The 16,333-nt window shown below is 46.5% G+C and overlaps 3 protein-coding genes across 3 annotated transcripts in view; 1 reads left to right on the top strand and 2 right to left on the bottom strand.

Moving 5' to 3' along the window:
- The first annotated feature begins 434 nt into the window (after positions 1-434).
- On the top strand, positions 435-10,043 carry LOC135814849 (ATP-dependent zinc metalloprotease FtsH-like). The gene is made up of 21 exons (XM_065328037.1): positions 435-593; positions 679-819; positions 891-1,023; positions 1,369-1,452; positions 1,931-2,034; positions 2,362-2,454; positions 2,790-2,843; positions 3,284-3,368; positions 3,853-3,939; positions 4,425-4,489; positions 4,661-4,751; positions 4,972-5,124; positions 5,409-5,717; positions 6,343-6,387; positions 6,626-6,736; positions 7,174-7,269; positions 7,541-7,596; positions 7,948-8,077; positions 8,689-8,762; positions 9,039-9,128; positions 9,384-10,043. Exons 1-21 carry the CDS (start codon positions 561-563, stop codon positions 9,528-9,530), a joined length of 2,181 nt encoding a protein of 726 aa, XP_065184109.1. The 5' UTR covers positions 435-560; the 3' UTR covers positions 9,531-10,043.
- The window catches only part of LOC135814850 (spermine synthase-like), an 18,858-nt gene continuing 12,397 nt past the window's right edge, over positions 9,873-16,333 (bottom strand). Inside the window, exons 11-12 of the mRNA XM_065328038.1 lie at positions 14,194-14,309; positions 9,873-10,212 (exon numbers count right to left, since the gene is read on the bottom strand). Coding sequence (XP_065184110.1) covers positions 10,134-10,212; positions 14,194-14,309 — 195 coding nt within the window. The 3' untranslated portion in view covers positions 9,873-10,133. The remainder of the gene's footprint in view (positions 10,213-14,193; positions 14,310-16,333) is intronic.
- LOC135814851 (calcium uniporter protein, mitochondrial-like) lies at positions 10,409-12,125 on the bottom strand. Its single transcript, XM_065328039.1, has one exon. The coding sequence runs from the start codon at positions 11,887-11,889 to the stop codon at positions 10,939-10,941; it is 951 nt and encodes a 316-aa protein (XP_065184111.1). The 5' UTR covers positions 11,890-12,125; the 3' UTR covers positions 10,409-10,938.

The following is a 16,333-nucleotide window of genomic DNA, read 5'->3' as shown; positions in this document are numbered from 1 at the left end:
CATGATGATTATTATGACAGAGGTTTTGAAACAAACACAGGCTGCACTGCTGTACTGACCTGTTGCATTGTGCAGCAGGGAGTCGTCAAATACCGACTCCCTGATGTGCAGTGGCATGGCCCGGGTACCCGACTGTACCCGTACCCGTACCCGTGCATTTTGGAAGCACTCGTACTCATCTTATGAATATGATGTCATCTTCAGTTTCAAGTAGGATGATGGCGTCATTGTGTTTTAGCTGGGAATTCCTGCCGCTAGCGAAAGCGAAAAGCCGTTGAAATTTCGAAATTTTCCCTTCTGATGAAGTCATTGCGAAAAGCTGCATCGATGCTTCCCAAAACCCGGTGGTAAACCCGTGCGAAGTATCCAGAAGTCATTGCGCAACTGCATGCATAATCTCTCTGTCTTGCATAAGCACAGAATCGACGTCTTTGAAACTGAGAAGATAACAATATTATTTTCAGGAAGAGTAGAACTGAAAGAGACGTTTCGTTTGGAGTTTCAAGACAAGAGAGATTTGAGACCTGAGTATATCGATATGCTCCTATAGAGCTTCTAAAATGCTGTCTTCAACCATACCTATTGTTCCTTCGGTACGGGGAATATTCAGTGCTCAAAATTGGTTTGGAAATGAACACTTGGATCACAGAGATTTTACTTGTGAAATTTGCTCTGTAGGCGGCCGTTCCTAGTGTTGGAAGTATCTCATCTACAGCATCCTGGCTGCATGGCAATGTAGTACAGCGATGTAAGCGTTTGTCCTCAACACTCGCGCAAGCTCCAGGGCAGCGTGGTTCTGCTTCCAAGGCGGATGAACCGGTTGGTAGTCTCTAAACTTGATTTTCAGAAATGAACTGCTGTTGAGTCAGTTTCTATATTTTTGGCTGCAGAAATGTTCAATAACGATGACTGCTGAATCTCGGAGCCGAGAAGTAGGAGATTTCGCCAGACCTCAACGGCCATGTAGATCAATGTTCCTACCAACAGCACGATCCGCACGTACTTTCTTTGAGAATAAGCATGGTACGTCAGATGGGGTTTAATATTTCCTGAAAATTAGCTGACTGTCTTCATCTTTCATGATATCAAAAGACGAAATGCTACTTTCTTGTGAAAAGTATTTCTATACAAGTTGTGAGTTTGTTTGATACTGATGCAAGGCCGCTGTGAACATGCATCTCCACAAGCCATGGTATGTTTTCCTGTCAACCATCCTTTTGGCTGAAATGCACTTGTACCCTGTGTTATCCGCCGCTACTTCTCTTGCCATTGACTTGGTGTAGTTAATTTGATGACGTCCAATCGGCAGTGTGCATGTACAGACACATGGAGTATCCTTGAGACTGTCCTTGTGTCTGCTTTTGATAGGCTTTTCGGCGACGGAAGCTGGAATTCGCCGATTTCACACGGATGTACACCCGGTCCTGAAGAATCGAGCTGGCATGTCATTTGGTATGTGACTATGTTCCCGACTTCTCCATGCAGTGCATAGCTCGTTTACTAACATAAGCATTCTAAGCGAGTCTTTCACATAATTCCCTGTCGAAGCTGGCGGTATATTGCAGCTATAAGTATAAGCAACTCCTTGATGTATGCATTGTATCAGACTCATCGACTGCATATGTTGTTATGAACTTATGATCCATGCACTTCATTGTACACTCCGGTCTGAACTCTAGCCAGTTACTGGCATCAGCTGTTCCATAATGCAAGCACATCAACTAGCCTGTGCGGTGATGAGATAAGCCTCCCGGAACACGCAGATATCTCAGGCCAATATTGCACTGGCTTGGAGCACTCATCCTTGCTCAGCTCTGCACCTCCAAGTCAATGATGGCTTTATACGGAGCGATCTCATCTTGACGCTGCTTTTTGATTCATTGGTCCCTGGGTATGCCTTCTACCTATTTTTTCTCTCTCTTGCTTTCAGCTCGTCCACTTAGCACCATCATGCAAAATAGGCGGCTGGCTGCACTCGAAGAGGAAGCAGATAGTAATCCACGTGTTGCCAAGATGCAGGCAGATTACATGCATGTAAGTTTGCGCTCGACTTGAGCAGGGGCCGTTTAAATGCAATTCTCCCTTGCTTTTGTATGCGAACTGTGCCATTATTGTTTATCATGTTTGAGCTAGTTCGTACCTGCATTCCTCTATCGGGCGGTTTATACGTTGTGCTGTCTTGTGCCCGTCTTGCTCAAATCACTTCCGCCTGGTGGTCGAATATCTCTTAGCTCTCTTGAGTGTAGGTATTTCCTATTTGTCGACATGCGCGAGTATAATGTTCTCTTGTGTGTTTATTTATTTGTTGTGGAAGAACCCTCTTTGGAAGAACCCTCTTTTTGTTGATTCTGTGCACTTCAGGAGCTTGTGAAGACCGAACCCCAGTGGGTTGTGGAGAGATTTGAGAGCGGCCAGTATGCAGTGAACAGTGAATGTGCGCGCTACTATCTAGAGGTATGTGCTTATAGCGCAGTGCGGTGCGGGTCATAATGCCAGCAGTCATCCTGTCAGTGTGTGCCGCTGTGGCAGTGTGGTGTGGGGAAAGGCTTGACCGGCAGCTTCTGTTCCATCTACGTGTGTAGTTGCTCTTGCATGTTTAACCTTGGGCTACTCTGCACTCGTTATGCATGTAAGGCGACGTCACAAACATGCCCATAACTGATGTATCGGTGACTACTGCGTGGACCTCACTCCAGTGTGTCTTCTGTTGAGCTTGTCTATTATGTTGATAAACATTCTCTAGACCAGCTAAACATGTTCCTGTTTCTCCCCAATCTTTCTTGGTGCAGGCGTTACAGAAGACCGGGAAGATAGCGTCAAGTGTGCTTGAAACAGAGCCCAAGGTTAGCTTTTTGTACAGCATCCTGTCTGTTTTATCAGCCAGCATTGTGAAGCATTGCCTGTGCTGTGGTGTGTCCTTGTTGGTACGATAGCATGATTGCATTGTTCAGATGTATGCATGTGATTTTCGTCGTCCAACTTAGCAAGCTGCATTCAATTCGGGGGGGGGGGGGAGAAGATGAGGGGTCCGAGTACGAAATGAACGATGTCCGTTTCAGAGACAAGACGAAAACTTTTGTGACGACCCTTAAGTTAGTCGATGATAGTTTGGGAGGTTGCTTTGGTGTGAAATACTTGGAGAATGGGAAACAAATGGCATCCTGTCCAGGGTGTCTTCCACGTTTAGTATGTACTCATAGCTGTGTTCCCACTGTCATTTCTACTTATGCCAATTGTAAAGATCTTGTATCCAATATCCCTGTTGTTATCTGTTTTCCGCCAGACGAAGCGAGGGTTTTTCCGCTTTCGGAACGCTGCTGCTGAAACAAAGGAGAAGGAGAAAGTTCAGCTTCATCTCTCCGGTAGAAGTAAGCGTTGACGAGGCTTGTGACTTGTTGCTGTTTCTATCTACTTTATGCGACAAGCACACGTACACACAAGCGCACTCACTTTGACCTTGACCTTGACCTCGATGTACACCGACTTGGTGTAGGCCTCCTGGACCTCATACGGGCTGGCGAACTAACTTACTTGAGAGAGAAGGGATAACAAGGGGCTAGTAGTGGTGCCGAATCTAAGTCCCGGGGTCGCTCGCCCATACCATGCACACGCGCACATACTTACTCACTAAACCTGGGAGAATATCCTTAGAAAGTCTTTGTCATGTGTTCCTTGTGCACTTTAATAATATATGATATCCTGCTGAGAGTGGTATGGTGGGACTGACAGTGCTGTTGCGTGGCGACTTCAAGTGCTTGTATTTCAAGTTTCAACGTATAATAATTATGCCAATGCTATACCTGCCTTTGTCTGATCTCGCTTCCTGCTTGTGTGCCCTGTTGTGATGCTCAGGTGTTATGCTGTTCTTTGTACTGTGGGCGTTTGCATTAACTCTGCAACTCTACTTCTTGTTGGTGGTGGCTAACCGGTACTCGTCGAGTAAGAGATGTTTAAGGTGGCTCATCATGTGTGCTGTCTTGTTTTTGTTTGCCGATGCAGTGCATGTGCACTGGTAGTACAGTGTAGCAGCAGCCTGATGTAAATATGAAATTGGTGATTGTGCAGGTTCCACGCCTTGTGAAACGAGTGCAGTGCACGTAGGCAAATTCGTAGCTGTGTCTCCCAGTATGCCCCACCATGTTTGACGAGCTTATTCCCAGTCACACTTGCTATGAGCTCGAAACGTACTCGTTTCCAAGCTCTCCAAACATTTCTATAGACCCTGTGCGTAGTGTCATTGTGATATCATTCATTCATTGGCGTGTTCTGGACGAAATGTGTTCCCTGAAGGTCTGAGAACAGGCTACAATTTTGTTGTACAGGATTCTTTGTGTTCTGTATACATTGTGTACCCTGTCCAGTGTTTCCTTTTGATCTAGTCTTGTTACTTGTACATACATGCGCTCTTTTGTGTGTGCTTTTAGATGCTCCTAAGAGCATTATGCCTGAGGACAATAAGAAGTCAGTCACCTTCCAGGATGTGGCTGGGGTAAGTCCTTCTTGATGTGCAATGCTGTTGCTCTGCACAAACCCAGTTTAGCATTTCTTGTTAGTTGTTTTGGTGGCTCACTGGCTGAACAGTGCTATTGCTGTCTCGTTCAATGATATCAACTACAGCATGAGATTGATTCTGGTTTCAACCTATGTGCTTTCTGCACAGGTGGAGGAAGCTAAGGATGAGCTGAAGCAGGTCATCGACTTTCTCAGAAACCCGGATAAATACCAGGAACTAGGCGCCAAGATTCCTAAAGGTGTGTGGTGCATTTAGTCAGCATGGTTGTTGGGTATGAATGGCCTCTGTGTGTGTGCATGCGTGCATGTCACTTGTGTGTGTCGGGGAGGGGAGGGGGGGGGAAGGGGGTATGTGTGTGTGGTTACTGTATGATATGTTTTTCCTCGGGTATCGTTGTCCAAAGGATAGCCTCAGTGCAAGGCAGCTTGTCATGTCTTTCTTGCTGTTGTTGTTTGCAGGTGTGCTGCTGGTTGGGCCACCAGGTAACGGCAAGACCCTGCTTGCACGCGCCGTGGCCGGTGAGGCAAACGTACCTTTCTTCTACTCTTCAGCGGCAGAGTTTGAGGAGATGTTTGTCGGTGTTGGAGCCTCCAGAGTCCGCAAGCTTTTCTGTAAGTCAGGGTTGTGTATGTACCAGTAAAGCTCCCCTTATTCGGGCACGTCCGTCTACCAGGCACCTTTGTGCACTTTGAGAAAGCATTGAAAGTGTGTGTGGCAAGCGGTGTGCAGAAGGATCCCTCGCCTCCACCTGATGTCTGTGATCTTTCTGTTTCTCTCTACATAGTGTTTCGGCCCAAATCCTTTGAATAAGAAATTTCAAATTTGGCATAGGTTTGATCTGATGTACTCTGTGCCTCTCTATCTATCTATCTATCTTTTCATGTCCTAACAACAGCTGAAGCTCGGGACCACAGTCCATGTATCATCTTCATTGACGAGCTTGACGCTGTTGGTGGTCAGCGGTCACATAGTCCCAATCATCCATATGCAAGGCAGACGTTAAATCAGTTGCTTGTTGAGCTGGACGGCTTTCAGGAACGCAGCGGTATCATTGTCATTGCCGCAACCAACACACCACAAGTGCTTGACAAGGCCTTGACCAGACCGGGCCGCTTTGACACTCTCGTCAACGTGGGCTTGCCTGACGTCCGGGGGCGCGTTGCCATGCTGGAGCTGCATACCAAGGGCTTGAATCTCTCCAGCGGTATGTTCTGTGTGTTTGCTGTGAATGCCATGTTTTGCTTGGGTTCTTCATGACCTGGGTGCTTTGAAGTAGAACAGAAATACTTGACTATGTGCTTTCCATTGATGGGTTTTTTTTCGTCTAATGCAAAGACAATGTAGTTGAAGACACCACTGCAGCTGTACTTATGGTTGATAAATATGGTGGTAAAGACACACCTGGCAATATGGCGGTTAACACACGCCTGCCCACACACGCTCTCTAGGCTGCAATGTTCTGGCACAGAGCTCTCCTTCTCACCACCACCACCATCAGTTCGCGCCTGGCGCCTGGTCGATGCATGACTGGCGGTATCCGGCATAGCAGGCTGGTACATCAAGTAGCGCATGCATCGACCAGGCGCCAGGCGCGAACTGATGGTGGTGGTGGTGAGAAGGAGAGCTCTGTGCCAGAACTTTGCAGCCTAGAGAGCGTGTGTGGGCAGGCGTGTGTTTACCGCCATATTGCCAGGTGTGTCTTTACCACCATATTTATTAATGAAAAGACATCGCAAGTATTTGTGGGAATATTTGAAAAATGTTGCTGGTGGGAAGTGTGAAACTTGTTCTTAAACCTTCCTTGGCTCTTTGTTTTTTTTTGTCTTCAGATGTAAACCTGACCACTGTTGCACGAGGAACGCCTCAGTTCACAGGTAAGTTGCCTGGCTATGTCCACTGCAGAGCGCAGCATGCACCCATTTTACTGTGGATGTGTTGAGGTCACACACGAGGATAGATTTGGAGGGAATGAATCTTCTAGGTCACTAGGAGCGAAGAGAGTTACTGGTGAGATGACTGTGGAATTTCTCTTTCTTTCTTGTTGTGCTCCTCGATTGTGTATACCCTCAACGATCGCATTGATCTGTCTGCATTGCAACTCTACGCATGTAGGTGCCGAGCTGAAGAACGTTGTTAACCAGGCTGCCATCAAGGCGGCAATGGACAGCTCCAAGATTATTCGGCAAGTTCATTTCGACTTTGCCCGTGACAAAGTCTTGATGGGTAAGTACTGTTCTTGTTTGTGCTCGTTTGGAAGTTGCTGGCTGGTTTGGCGTTTTTCTGTGATAGGCTGTGCGTGTTCCCTTCGGTATGGTGATTTGTTTGCCCTGTGCTGCTGGTGTGTACTTCTCAAAGTACTGTAAAAGCCATTATTCTAATGAGGCGCATATATAACGATTTCCCAAAATTGACTAGTTTACGAGTACCAAAGGTAACGATTTTCACTCATTCTCAACGCTCAATAGGACAGTATATGTATCGATTTCTGTATAACGATTTCTATTTTAACGACAGATTTTTCCTCGTTAACTCGTTAGAGTTAGCACTTCGTTATATATATATGGCTTTTACAGTATCTTGACGGGCCTTGTGACACTGTGTGGACTGTGTTTTTAATGATATGTTTTGTCTGTCTTTGTGGCGCGTGCTTTGGTGTGCAGGCTCCGAGACACGGAGTCGCAAGCAGTCACAAACTGATCTCCGATGCACGGCCTATCATGAAGCCGGCCATGCGCTGGTTGGTCTTCTCTCCCCGGGTAAGTGACAGCGAGCATGTTTGTGTGGATGCCATGTTAACGCTGTGCCGTGTTTTGCTCGTGTTCTTCATGACCTGGATGCTTTGAAGTAGAACAGAAAGACTTGGCTGTGTGCTTTTCCGTCACTGATTATGATTGGACAGGCGTTGATTTACTTCTCTTTTAGTTTGTCCTGTAATGCTTGTACTTTCGGCAATTTGCTGTAGCGGAAGTTTCACTGCTGCTGGTAGTAAATCATTTAATTTTTCTCTACTTTCCTTTTCCTACTTAGACTGTGACCCGGTCTACAAAGCAACCATTGTACCACGTGGAAATATTCTCGGAATGGTATGTACCAAGTACCTGTCAGATGAATACGTTATGTATGCCACCGCTATAATATTACGGTTGTGCTGGGTGAAATCTGACCCAAACTTCACATTTGGCGCCCCAGTCTTGCACAGCCCCTGGCGCCCTGGAAGTGGTACGGGTAGTGCTGGACGTGCACATGTACAATACAGTGGTGTGTTGGGAACTGGTGCAGCTCCAGCTTGGCACTTTGGGTAGGAGATCACCTTTGCACAAGTTCCACAACTGTACATTCGAATAGTGTTAAGTTTCGTCTTCCCAGCTGCTTGGTGCTACCTGGTAAGGTGTTGTTTCTTTCTTGCCTCTCTTTTGGGATGGGGATGATCACAGGTACAAAACCTTCCAGATGAAGAGCGGGGCATGAATCAAACCAAGGACCAGATGAAGGCGAAGATGGCAATGTGCATGGGAGGCCTTGTGGGCGAGGAGATTGCTTTCGGGCCGAACGGCACCACAGGGGGTAAGTGGATCTGTCTGTCCGCGGATGTTCTTTTACCACAGCACATGCCTCCATCTGATTGATGGCCAGCTTTCGGGGAGTTGCTAGTGAAGTTAGTTATGGACACAGGGGAGGTTATGCTCTACATGACGGGAATGTAGCGCGAAGATTTGAGTACTTGCATTCTTGGCCTTCACGTATCACAACGGAGGTGTTCTGGGTCTAGTCTACCGTCACACAAAGAAATAGCGTGAAATGTGTACCAGGAATTTCCCGTTCCAAATGTAGCAGTTTTCTTACGACCTGCTCCAGTATACAAACAGATCTGTACGCATTTGTGTGGGTGCCACCAGGGATCCTAATCTCCGCGTAGAAATGTGGACCAAAAACACCAAGGTCGTAGATTCTATCCCAGACGAGACACCTGTTCTTGTTCTCTACGTTTCATGTGGAGCAGAGCCTATCTAATATCTGATTGATCGTTCCATACGACTGTCCGTGACGAAGATGTATGACTGTGTTACAGTGTATTGTATGACATGGTTCTTCTTGTTGTGCTTGTTTGTGTGTGCTTACATTTGCTGATATTAAAATTATAGTAATTTTGTTGCATTTTCATTGTTGTGTTGTAGGCGCTGGCAGTGACCTCAACACTGCAACTCGTATGGCCTATGCCATGATTACACAGATGGGCATGAGCGATAAGGTATGTGAGATGGGCATGTATTACTGTTATTCATGTCATCGTGTATTCGGATATAGGACTCAGGAGAGATTGCTCATCATTACCTTTATCGTAGCTTTCGACGGAGAGGGGTAAGGATCAAGAAGACTGAAAATCCATTCGTTGGGCGCTACCGCAAAGTGGGCACTTCCTATTTACTTTTTTGGGCGGGGTAAACAAATATTCTTGCACTTGGAGTAGTAGAGCAATTGTATTTTTTCTTAAAACCTTGTTCTGTGTGGATGTTGCTTTGTGAAGGTTGGTCGTCGGGTGGTGAATACCGGAGAAAAGGGTGTTAGCCAAGCATTACTGGAGACCGTTGATGATGAAGTGAAGGCGGCTGTTGATGTGAGTGTGATGCTTTGGAAATCTTGACAGATTGGCGAGTCCAGTGTGTTGTTTGCAGTCTTGCACTGGTGTATACAATGTGCCATTCATTCTATTGAGCTCCTATCCTATGCTATTGTCCAAATGAGCTTGCTGGGCGGTGTTTTGACCTCTTGCCAACCACCTTGCTTTACTTGATAGTCACCTGTACTGAAGTCAAGTACCAGATCGCCCTTATATTCAAACTCTATTGTCTCATATTTTCATGTTGTGCAGGAGGCTTACCAGCATGCCAAGACGGTCATTTCACAAAACCAGGCCAAGCACAAAGCTCTGGCCGAGGCCTTGCTCAAGTACGAAACACTGACCAGCGATGAGATGCGGGACATCATCGCTGGCAAGAAACTCAACAGGACTATTTGAAAATGATACTGAACTTGTCCATCGTGCCAGCTTCAGCTTGTCACACTTGTACATATTCATGCTCTTCCGATTCACAGAAACTAAACTTCACCCAAAAATAGAACCTAGCACTCGTTATCACAGGCTTATGATATGCTTTCCTTGCTGGCTTTTCTCTTCTTCTTTTCGAATTTTCCCTCGTCGGCTGGTCCAATCTGAATATAATTTTGTTTGCATGCAATTTTCCCCTGCATTTCCTAGACGCATGCACTGACATTCTTTAGTCATGCTCTCTGCCATCTTCATGCGATGTTACTGACATCACACCAAACACACATGCACAAACAGCAGATTGTTTGAGTCTATAGCTTGTTGACATTCTTGATTTGTTGGTCTGCTCCAGGTTTTTTTTTAGCTTGCTGTACGTATCACAACTTCTTCGCAAGACACATGATTGAGCGACAGAAATGCAAACATCCGAAGCAAATTATTATAAATTTTCATAATAATGATAATAATTAAGTGTGTACATGTCCAGCGTGTTTTGGAAGTACGGGCGTCATATAAAGTATGTTTCGTGATTGACCAAGTTTTCAGTTCTTGATAGAAATTAGAATGGTGCTATTAGGAGGCTAGTGGCTTGAGGCGGTTGGCTGCACGTGAAGCAGATTGGTCTTTCCTCCAGACCTCATAGAACACCCAGCTGAATGCTACAAGTCAAGGAAGAACACGTTTATCAGATGCAGGACAGAAGCCAACAGTACTGTACAACCCAAGGTAGAGAACTTACTTGACGATGACATGTTCAAAATTTATCTTACAATGCTTCCCCTCCCGCCCGTAAGAATGCTGAAGCGACGCTATGCCACCTTCCAACCCACAATCATTCTGAAAACCACTTCACGCGAAGAAACATTCGAATGTGTTCTGATATTGTCCGGATAGAAGATCCAATACATGGCACGCTGTTCAAATATGCCAAACGGAGATGCGAGCTAAAACGAGGGGACAACGAGAAGAAACTAACAGCTGCAGCACCTAAAAGAGAAACAATGTGCACCTGCATGTAGGCTAATGGGTAATGACGGTGGAATCTACATCACAGCTCCTAAAAAAGAAAGTACACAGAATTAAAAAGCAAGAATCTCAATTAATTCGAACAGGCTCTAAAGCTTATACACAGCAAGTTGGTTATATATATACGGTGACGATAACCGCATATGCTTGCGAGAAAAAACTGTACAGCCAACAGCCTAGAGTAGCAATGACGAGAGTAAGACGAAAATATCAGTAGTACACAGATGAAGAGCGTATCACAACTATTCAAGACGGCTGCAAAACGGACAGGAAAATGCTAGGTTTGTCAGGCAAAAAGGTCATGCACGCACAATGCAAACATCCACTAATGTTCAGTCGAGAGCCATCAGCATCATACAGAGGATTCGCGCTTGCGCAGCTCCTCCGGTGCCTGAACCGGGTCCTTCATGCGTTCCAATGCGTCTCTGATCTTTGCCGACTCACTGATGAGTTCGTTGTACTTCTCGACGGGGAAGTCTGATTTCTTGAACGATTTGTGCAGGTTGAGCAAGAAGTTGCGATCACGGGCCGCCGGGAAAGTATAGTCTTCCCGTGTGAGGACAAAGTAAGCGTAGCAGAAGATGGCAGTACCGTACGTTACAAAATACGTGACTGGTTCCATGATATCCCAGCTGTACTCCCACCACGTGAGCCGAGCTAGCAAGCCGAATTGAGCACCCATGAATCCCAGGCCTCCCCACACCATAACATTGTTGCGGGTGCGCGCCTTTGCTGCCAGATCTTCGTATGTGCTGTGCAATGGATTCAGCTCAGAGTCCACCTCAGACAGGCGAGTTTTCAGCGACTCCTGATGAGTCTTATCAAATTCAGCAATTTTTAGTGCTGTGTGCAGTCGAGACACTAAGGACCGTACGTCGTCCAGATGCTCAACGCAGTTACGAACTTCTTCTGGCACAGTCACAGGAAAACTGGCACCATCCAGCTGGATAACGAAATCTGACCGAAGCAGAATTCCCGTCGTTGTTCCATCAGCCAGAACCTCTCCCTCTGACGTTCGAATTGACACGACATCGATAGATTTATCCTGAGCTTTGATTTCTTGAACCAAGTCGGAGACTTTATGCGTCAACGGAGGGCAGGCAAACATGCACGCATCATCCGAGCCTGGAAGACGTATTGTTACTGACGGAACGCCAGCGCGCAGAGAAACTGTAGCCGCAGAAACAGCATGACGAGCTGCCGATGCTGAGAAACAGCGAGCAGACAAACTTGCTTGTGTCTGAACCGCACCACGGAGCACACCGGGAAACCTCAGAAGCGAGCGTGCAGCAAACATCTCCATGACCTTTCCGAAATTACACCTCGATAGGGGAGCAAAGTAATGACCAAGGAGTACCACTAGCTAGATCGTTGTTCCGTCAGCTTTACTTCTCCTCGCCACTGCCTGAAATTTCTGAAATACTAGTAGCACTGCCAATATTTCAAGAGGGTGCAGGTGGCTGAACACAGGCGATCATCGAGCATGAGATGCTTCAAAATCCTTGGATCAAAAATACATGCAAAGCAGTCCCGTCCCAATCACGAAAAAAAAGAGAAAAGATTGAAGAAAAAGTAGCGAAGCCAACGAGGCCGCGAACAGCAAGATCAAGATTTCCAAGAAGCAGGACAACAACTGAACAAGTACCGGTAAGCTGACTTGTCATGATTGTGTGAAGATGTTCTACACTGTCTAATAAAAAACAAGCCCTTGCTTGTTCAAGCATGCAGTGGAGGCTTGACCTCGCTGGTAGGAAGTGGGCAAATCAAAGCTGCCAAAACTGAGACATAGCAAAGAAGATACGTGAATGAATCAAGCCACATCAGTACACTTTATCTACTCGGATGCACATGCAGTATTGCTCAATGAAATCCGAACGCATGAGTCGAGTACACACTGGGCGCTTTGCAGCCTAGACCTAGTACCTGCGAACACGGGGATGTTCACGGGCGCAGGGCGCAAACTAGACTCACCCGACTGGATTACATTGAGCAGCACAGTACATGCACAGCCGAGGGCAGGGAGTCACTGCACGTTGGGAAACAAAAGGACGGAAAGTGCCACGGGCACGGGGACATATGATATTATCGACTATGGAAGCTGGCAAGGTGTACAATTCGGTGAGCCCTGAGTAGACCAGTCTGTGTATGGTGCAGGTATACACACCTGTCAGTCCATGAGACGGCTGAGAACTTGCCCTTCACGTCTTGTCTTATCACAGAGAAACGCGCACGGCAAATCAGCATAAATTACGGAAACAATAAGATGGTGGAAAACGCAAGCTGGTGATCGCTGGCTGGATAATCGTTGCCTACATGAAAGCAACTTTCCCGTCAAATTCATCCAGCAGGATACGCACCTATAGTGCACACAGAGGTCACTGCACCGGCAGGGACGACTCTCCAGTTGGAAAATTAGCCAGAAGGTGGTCGTGATGTCCCCAGTTACACTGAGCACTTCTATTGTTATGGTAACACGTGGATTTTGGTCCTTACTGTATTCGTAGTAGTTTTTAGGGTGCGTTTGGTTGGTACGATCTAGAACAGGATCGAACAGCTGGTGCACATGGAGCAGCCTCATGACAACCAAACGGTACTCCAGAAACAGAGCACATTTTTGTGGAAACATGTGCCAAACTTGGTGCGCGCGCGTGCATCCTTCAAAATGTGTATGGGTCACCATGGTCACTTTGTACGGTACAACGAGTCCAACCCAAAAGCGTATGCACGTGATCATTTGGGACCAAAATCGATGTTCCCGCCAGGTTTCACTGTGAAAAAGTGAAACTGCTCGGTCTGCTCCGGCCTCGAGGCTGGAGCAAGCAGAACATGTTCTGGCCGACCCAGAACAGGTGCAGTCCCAACCAAACGCGCTGTTCTGGTGAATCCTGTTCTAGTTCGTACCAACCAAACGCGCCCTTAGTGTACAGCATCCATGCTGGATTTGCTCCCTATTAGGGGTGAAACGATTAGTTCGAATATTCGAGTATTCGTTCGAAAATTTCAAACGAGCGAGTATTCGAAATTTTGCACTCGATCGTTTTTTTCTTTTTTTTTTAGTATTGGCATTGTATTTTTCAAAAACTTTTGATGTACCGCTGGTCCACTGGTATGCACGCGTTATGCATGGCTTTGAGTCAGTATTTTAAGACTTGGACGATGCGATCACCACGGCAAGTAACGTTCTGAGATATGAAAGTACTGATGAAAATCGTTACTTTATACTCTGTACAAGACGTTGGCGACTTTTGTTCTATGTTCACAGATAATTTCTTCCGAATTGGCGAGAACTCGCAAATTTAGTGCTTTTGAATTTTGATAAAATACTCGAAATAATCGGATACTCGATCGAATATTATGAACGAGTGATCGATTGGTCAAAATAGATACTCGTTTCACCCCTACTCCCTATATTTTTTAAAGAATAAGCCAGTCGCTTTACACTGGAACAAGCACACATATTGATATTTGGTTCTGTACCGCATGCATGTACTTTGCAGTACGACACTATCGAATAATGCTGAAAGAACACAGTAAACACAGCAACCCACACCAACCAAATGAAAAACACAAACCGAGGTACTAGTATTCAACTCGACCGTGAGGATACAGTTCGTTGTAGGATGGCACACACACTGTGTTTGTGGAGAACTGGACGTTGTGGGACAGTTTCGCTAGCTCACCCTCGTACATAGCCAGGGCCGACTTTGCACAGAAGCTGTTTCCCTGCAGCATGAAGAAGGCAAGTGAAAGGAGACAAAAAAGGGACAGATACTTTTAACTACTTTTACTGATACAAGAAGAAAGGTCAAGAGCAGCACTCGGCTTTCCAAATCCAATTTAATTTGAGCCACCACACACCACCCATGCGCTCTCTCGGAAATCTCACTTTGCTGGTGATGTGCTGCATTACGTATTACTATTAGGGTCGGCAGAGAAAGAGATAGATAGATAGATATGGCGTTGGAAAATTATTTTTCATTGCTATCAGGTTCGGCCTCATTTTCTCTGTGCTGCGCTGATGAGTTCACAAAGGATGAAACAGTTCTGTCCGCAGATTGAGTAGATAGATAGATAGATGGATAGATAGATAAATAGATAGATAGATAGATAGATAGATAGATAGATAGATAGAGAGAGAGAGAGAGAGAGAGAGAGAGAGAGAGAGAGAGAGAGAGAGAGAGAGAGAGAGAGAGAGAGAGAGAGAGAGAGAGAGGCCAATGGCGGTAGTGCGGTGCTTGCAGTGGAATCAACTCAAGCCCTTAGTTAAAAAAAAGGTAAGTGAATGTCTATCCAGGGCACTTTATACCGGGTTTCACTGTACAGTGTTTGTTGGTACGACCAAGTCACCCCGCAGATCTCCACTAGTAACTTGCTCAGTTAGACCAAGACATGAATAACTAAAGTAGTAGAAGGAGTACATAACCTTGGGTAGTAGTAAACCTAGGTGCTGTTGTGCACATGTCTGTACTGTTCCCCGGCCCTCAGTTACCTCAGCCTGCTCATGACTACTGTGTGTTGTGTCCTGTTGATGTCCCTATTCATAACTGCTGCATTGCCTTTCATACTACGCCCGCTGGTTTGAAGTGTTGTGCACAGTTGCATGACCTGTAGCTTCTTACTCATATTACAATAGACTAGAGATTCCATCTGCTGTGTGCTAGTGCCAGCTCCATCTGCTTAGCCATTGATATCATGCTCGATCTCACCTTTTCCCATGGTAGCTACGTAGACGTAGACGTAAGACGTAGATCCACGCACGTTCATTAGATGACCATCATCTGCAACTAGGTAGTACTGCTTCGCACAATCCGAGTGGTGGTTGTGGTTTTCTTTCTCTTTGGCTGTTTCTGTTACTACCAGGTAGTAGCTAGCCTTTTTGAAGTATTGCAATCAGTTTGCAATGGATACAGTCTTCTCCTAGTGATAATATTCTATAAACCTCAGACTCTGTGTTGTGAGTGAGAATACCGGCGCAAACATTGGTCCTTCGAGCCGGATCGCGAATGGCGGAGGAACAAAGAACGAGTGCTCGTTCAACCAAGGGAGTTGCTCCCCTGGGGTTTGAGGACGAAGAGAGTGCGACCAGTCCAAGAACCAGCTTCAACAGGCAGACACCATCGCTCGCATCAAGCCGCACGTCAGGAAGTGCGTCATCAGTGATGGAAGCAAGGTGCGCCCTGCTAGAAGCGAGAAAGAGGGTCGCAGAGGCGGAGGCTGACCTGGCCAGCTTGAATCCCGAGAGGGCGTCCAGACGCTCTGGCACCCCGAAGTCTTCATCGCCCGCGATGAGAGAGGAAGTGTTCGAGGAAGAGCGACGATCTGAAATGCAAGCGCCCACAGCTGCAAATGGCAGCGATGAGGTGAGCGTGTTGTACCCTGCTAAATCTGTACAGTCAGGGCAAACTAGTCACCCGGACTTGATAGACCTGAGTGCAGATAGTGTCCGTGACCCACGTACACTCAAGTCCCGTTCTACAAGCGGTAGGACAGTAGAGCGACTTCAAGGAGTTGGCAAAAACTCAGTTTAGTGTCAGACTCAGTAAGTACCGGTACACAGCGCATGGAGCAGGTAGAGCAAGGTACTAGTGCCTCTTCACAGAGTCTTCACACATTCCGTACAGCGTGGCAGAACACGCAGATGACACACCGCTAGCTCTAGCGCCACCAGCGCTCCAAACACTGCACGGTAGTCCTGAACCTGTGAATCTCCCTGAGCAGTCAGCTGTAACCTCACACAATGCACAGTC

This window comes from Sycon ciliatum, chromosome 4 (assembly GCF_964019385.1).
Source record: "Sycon ciliatum chromosome 4, ocSycCili1.1, whole genome shotgun sequence".
In the NCBI taxonomy this organism is placed as follows: Eukaryota; Metazoa; Porifera; class Calcarea; order Leucosolenida; family Sycettidae; genus Sycon; species Sycon ciliatum.
This window is presented reverse-complemented; position numbering and strand designations above follow the sequence as displayed.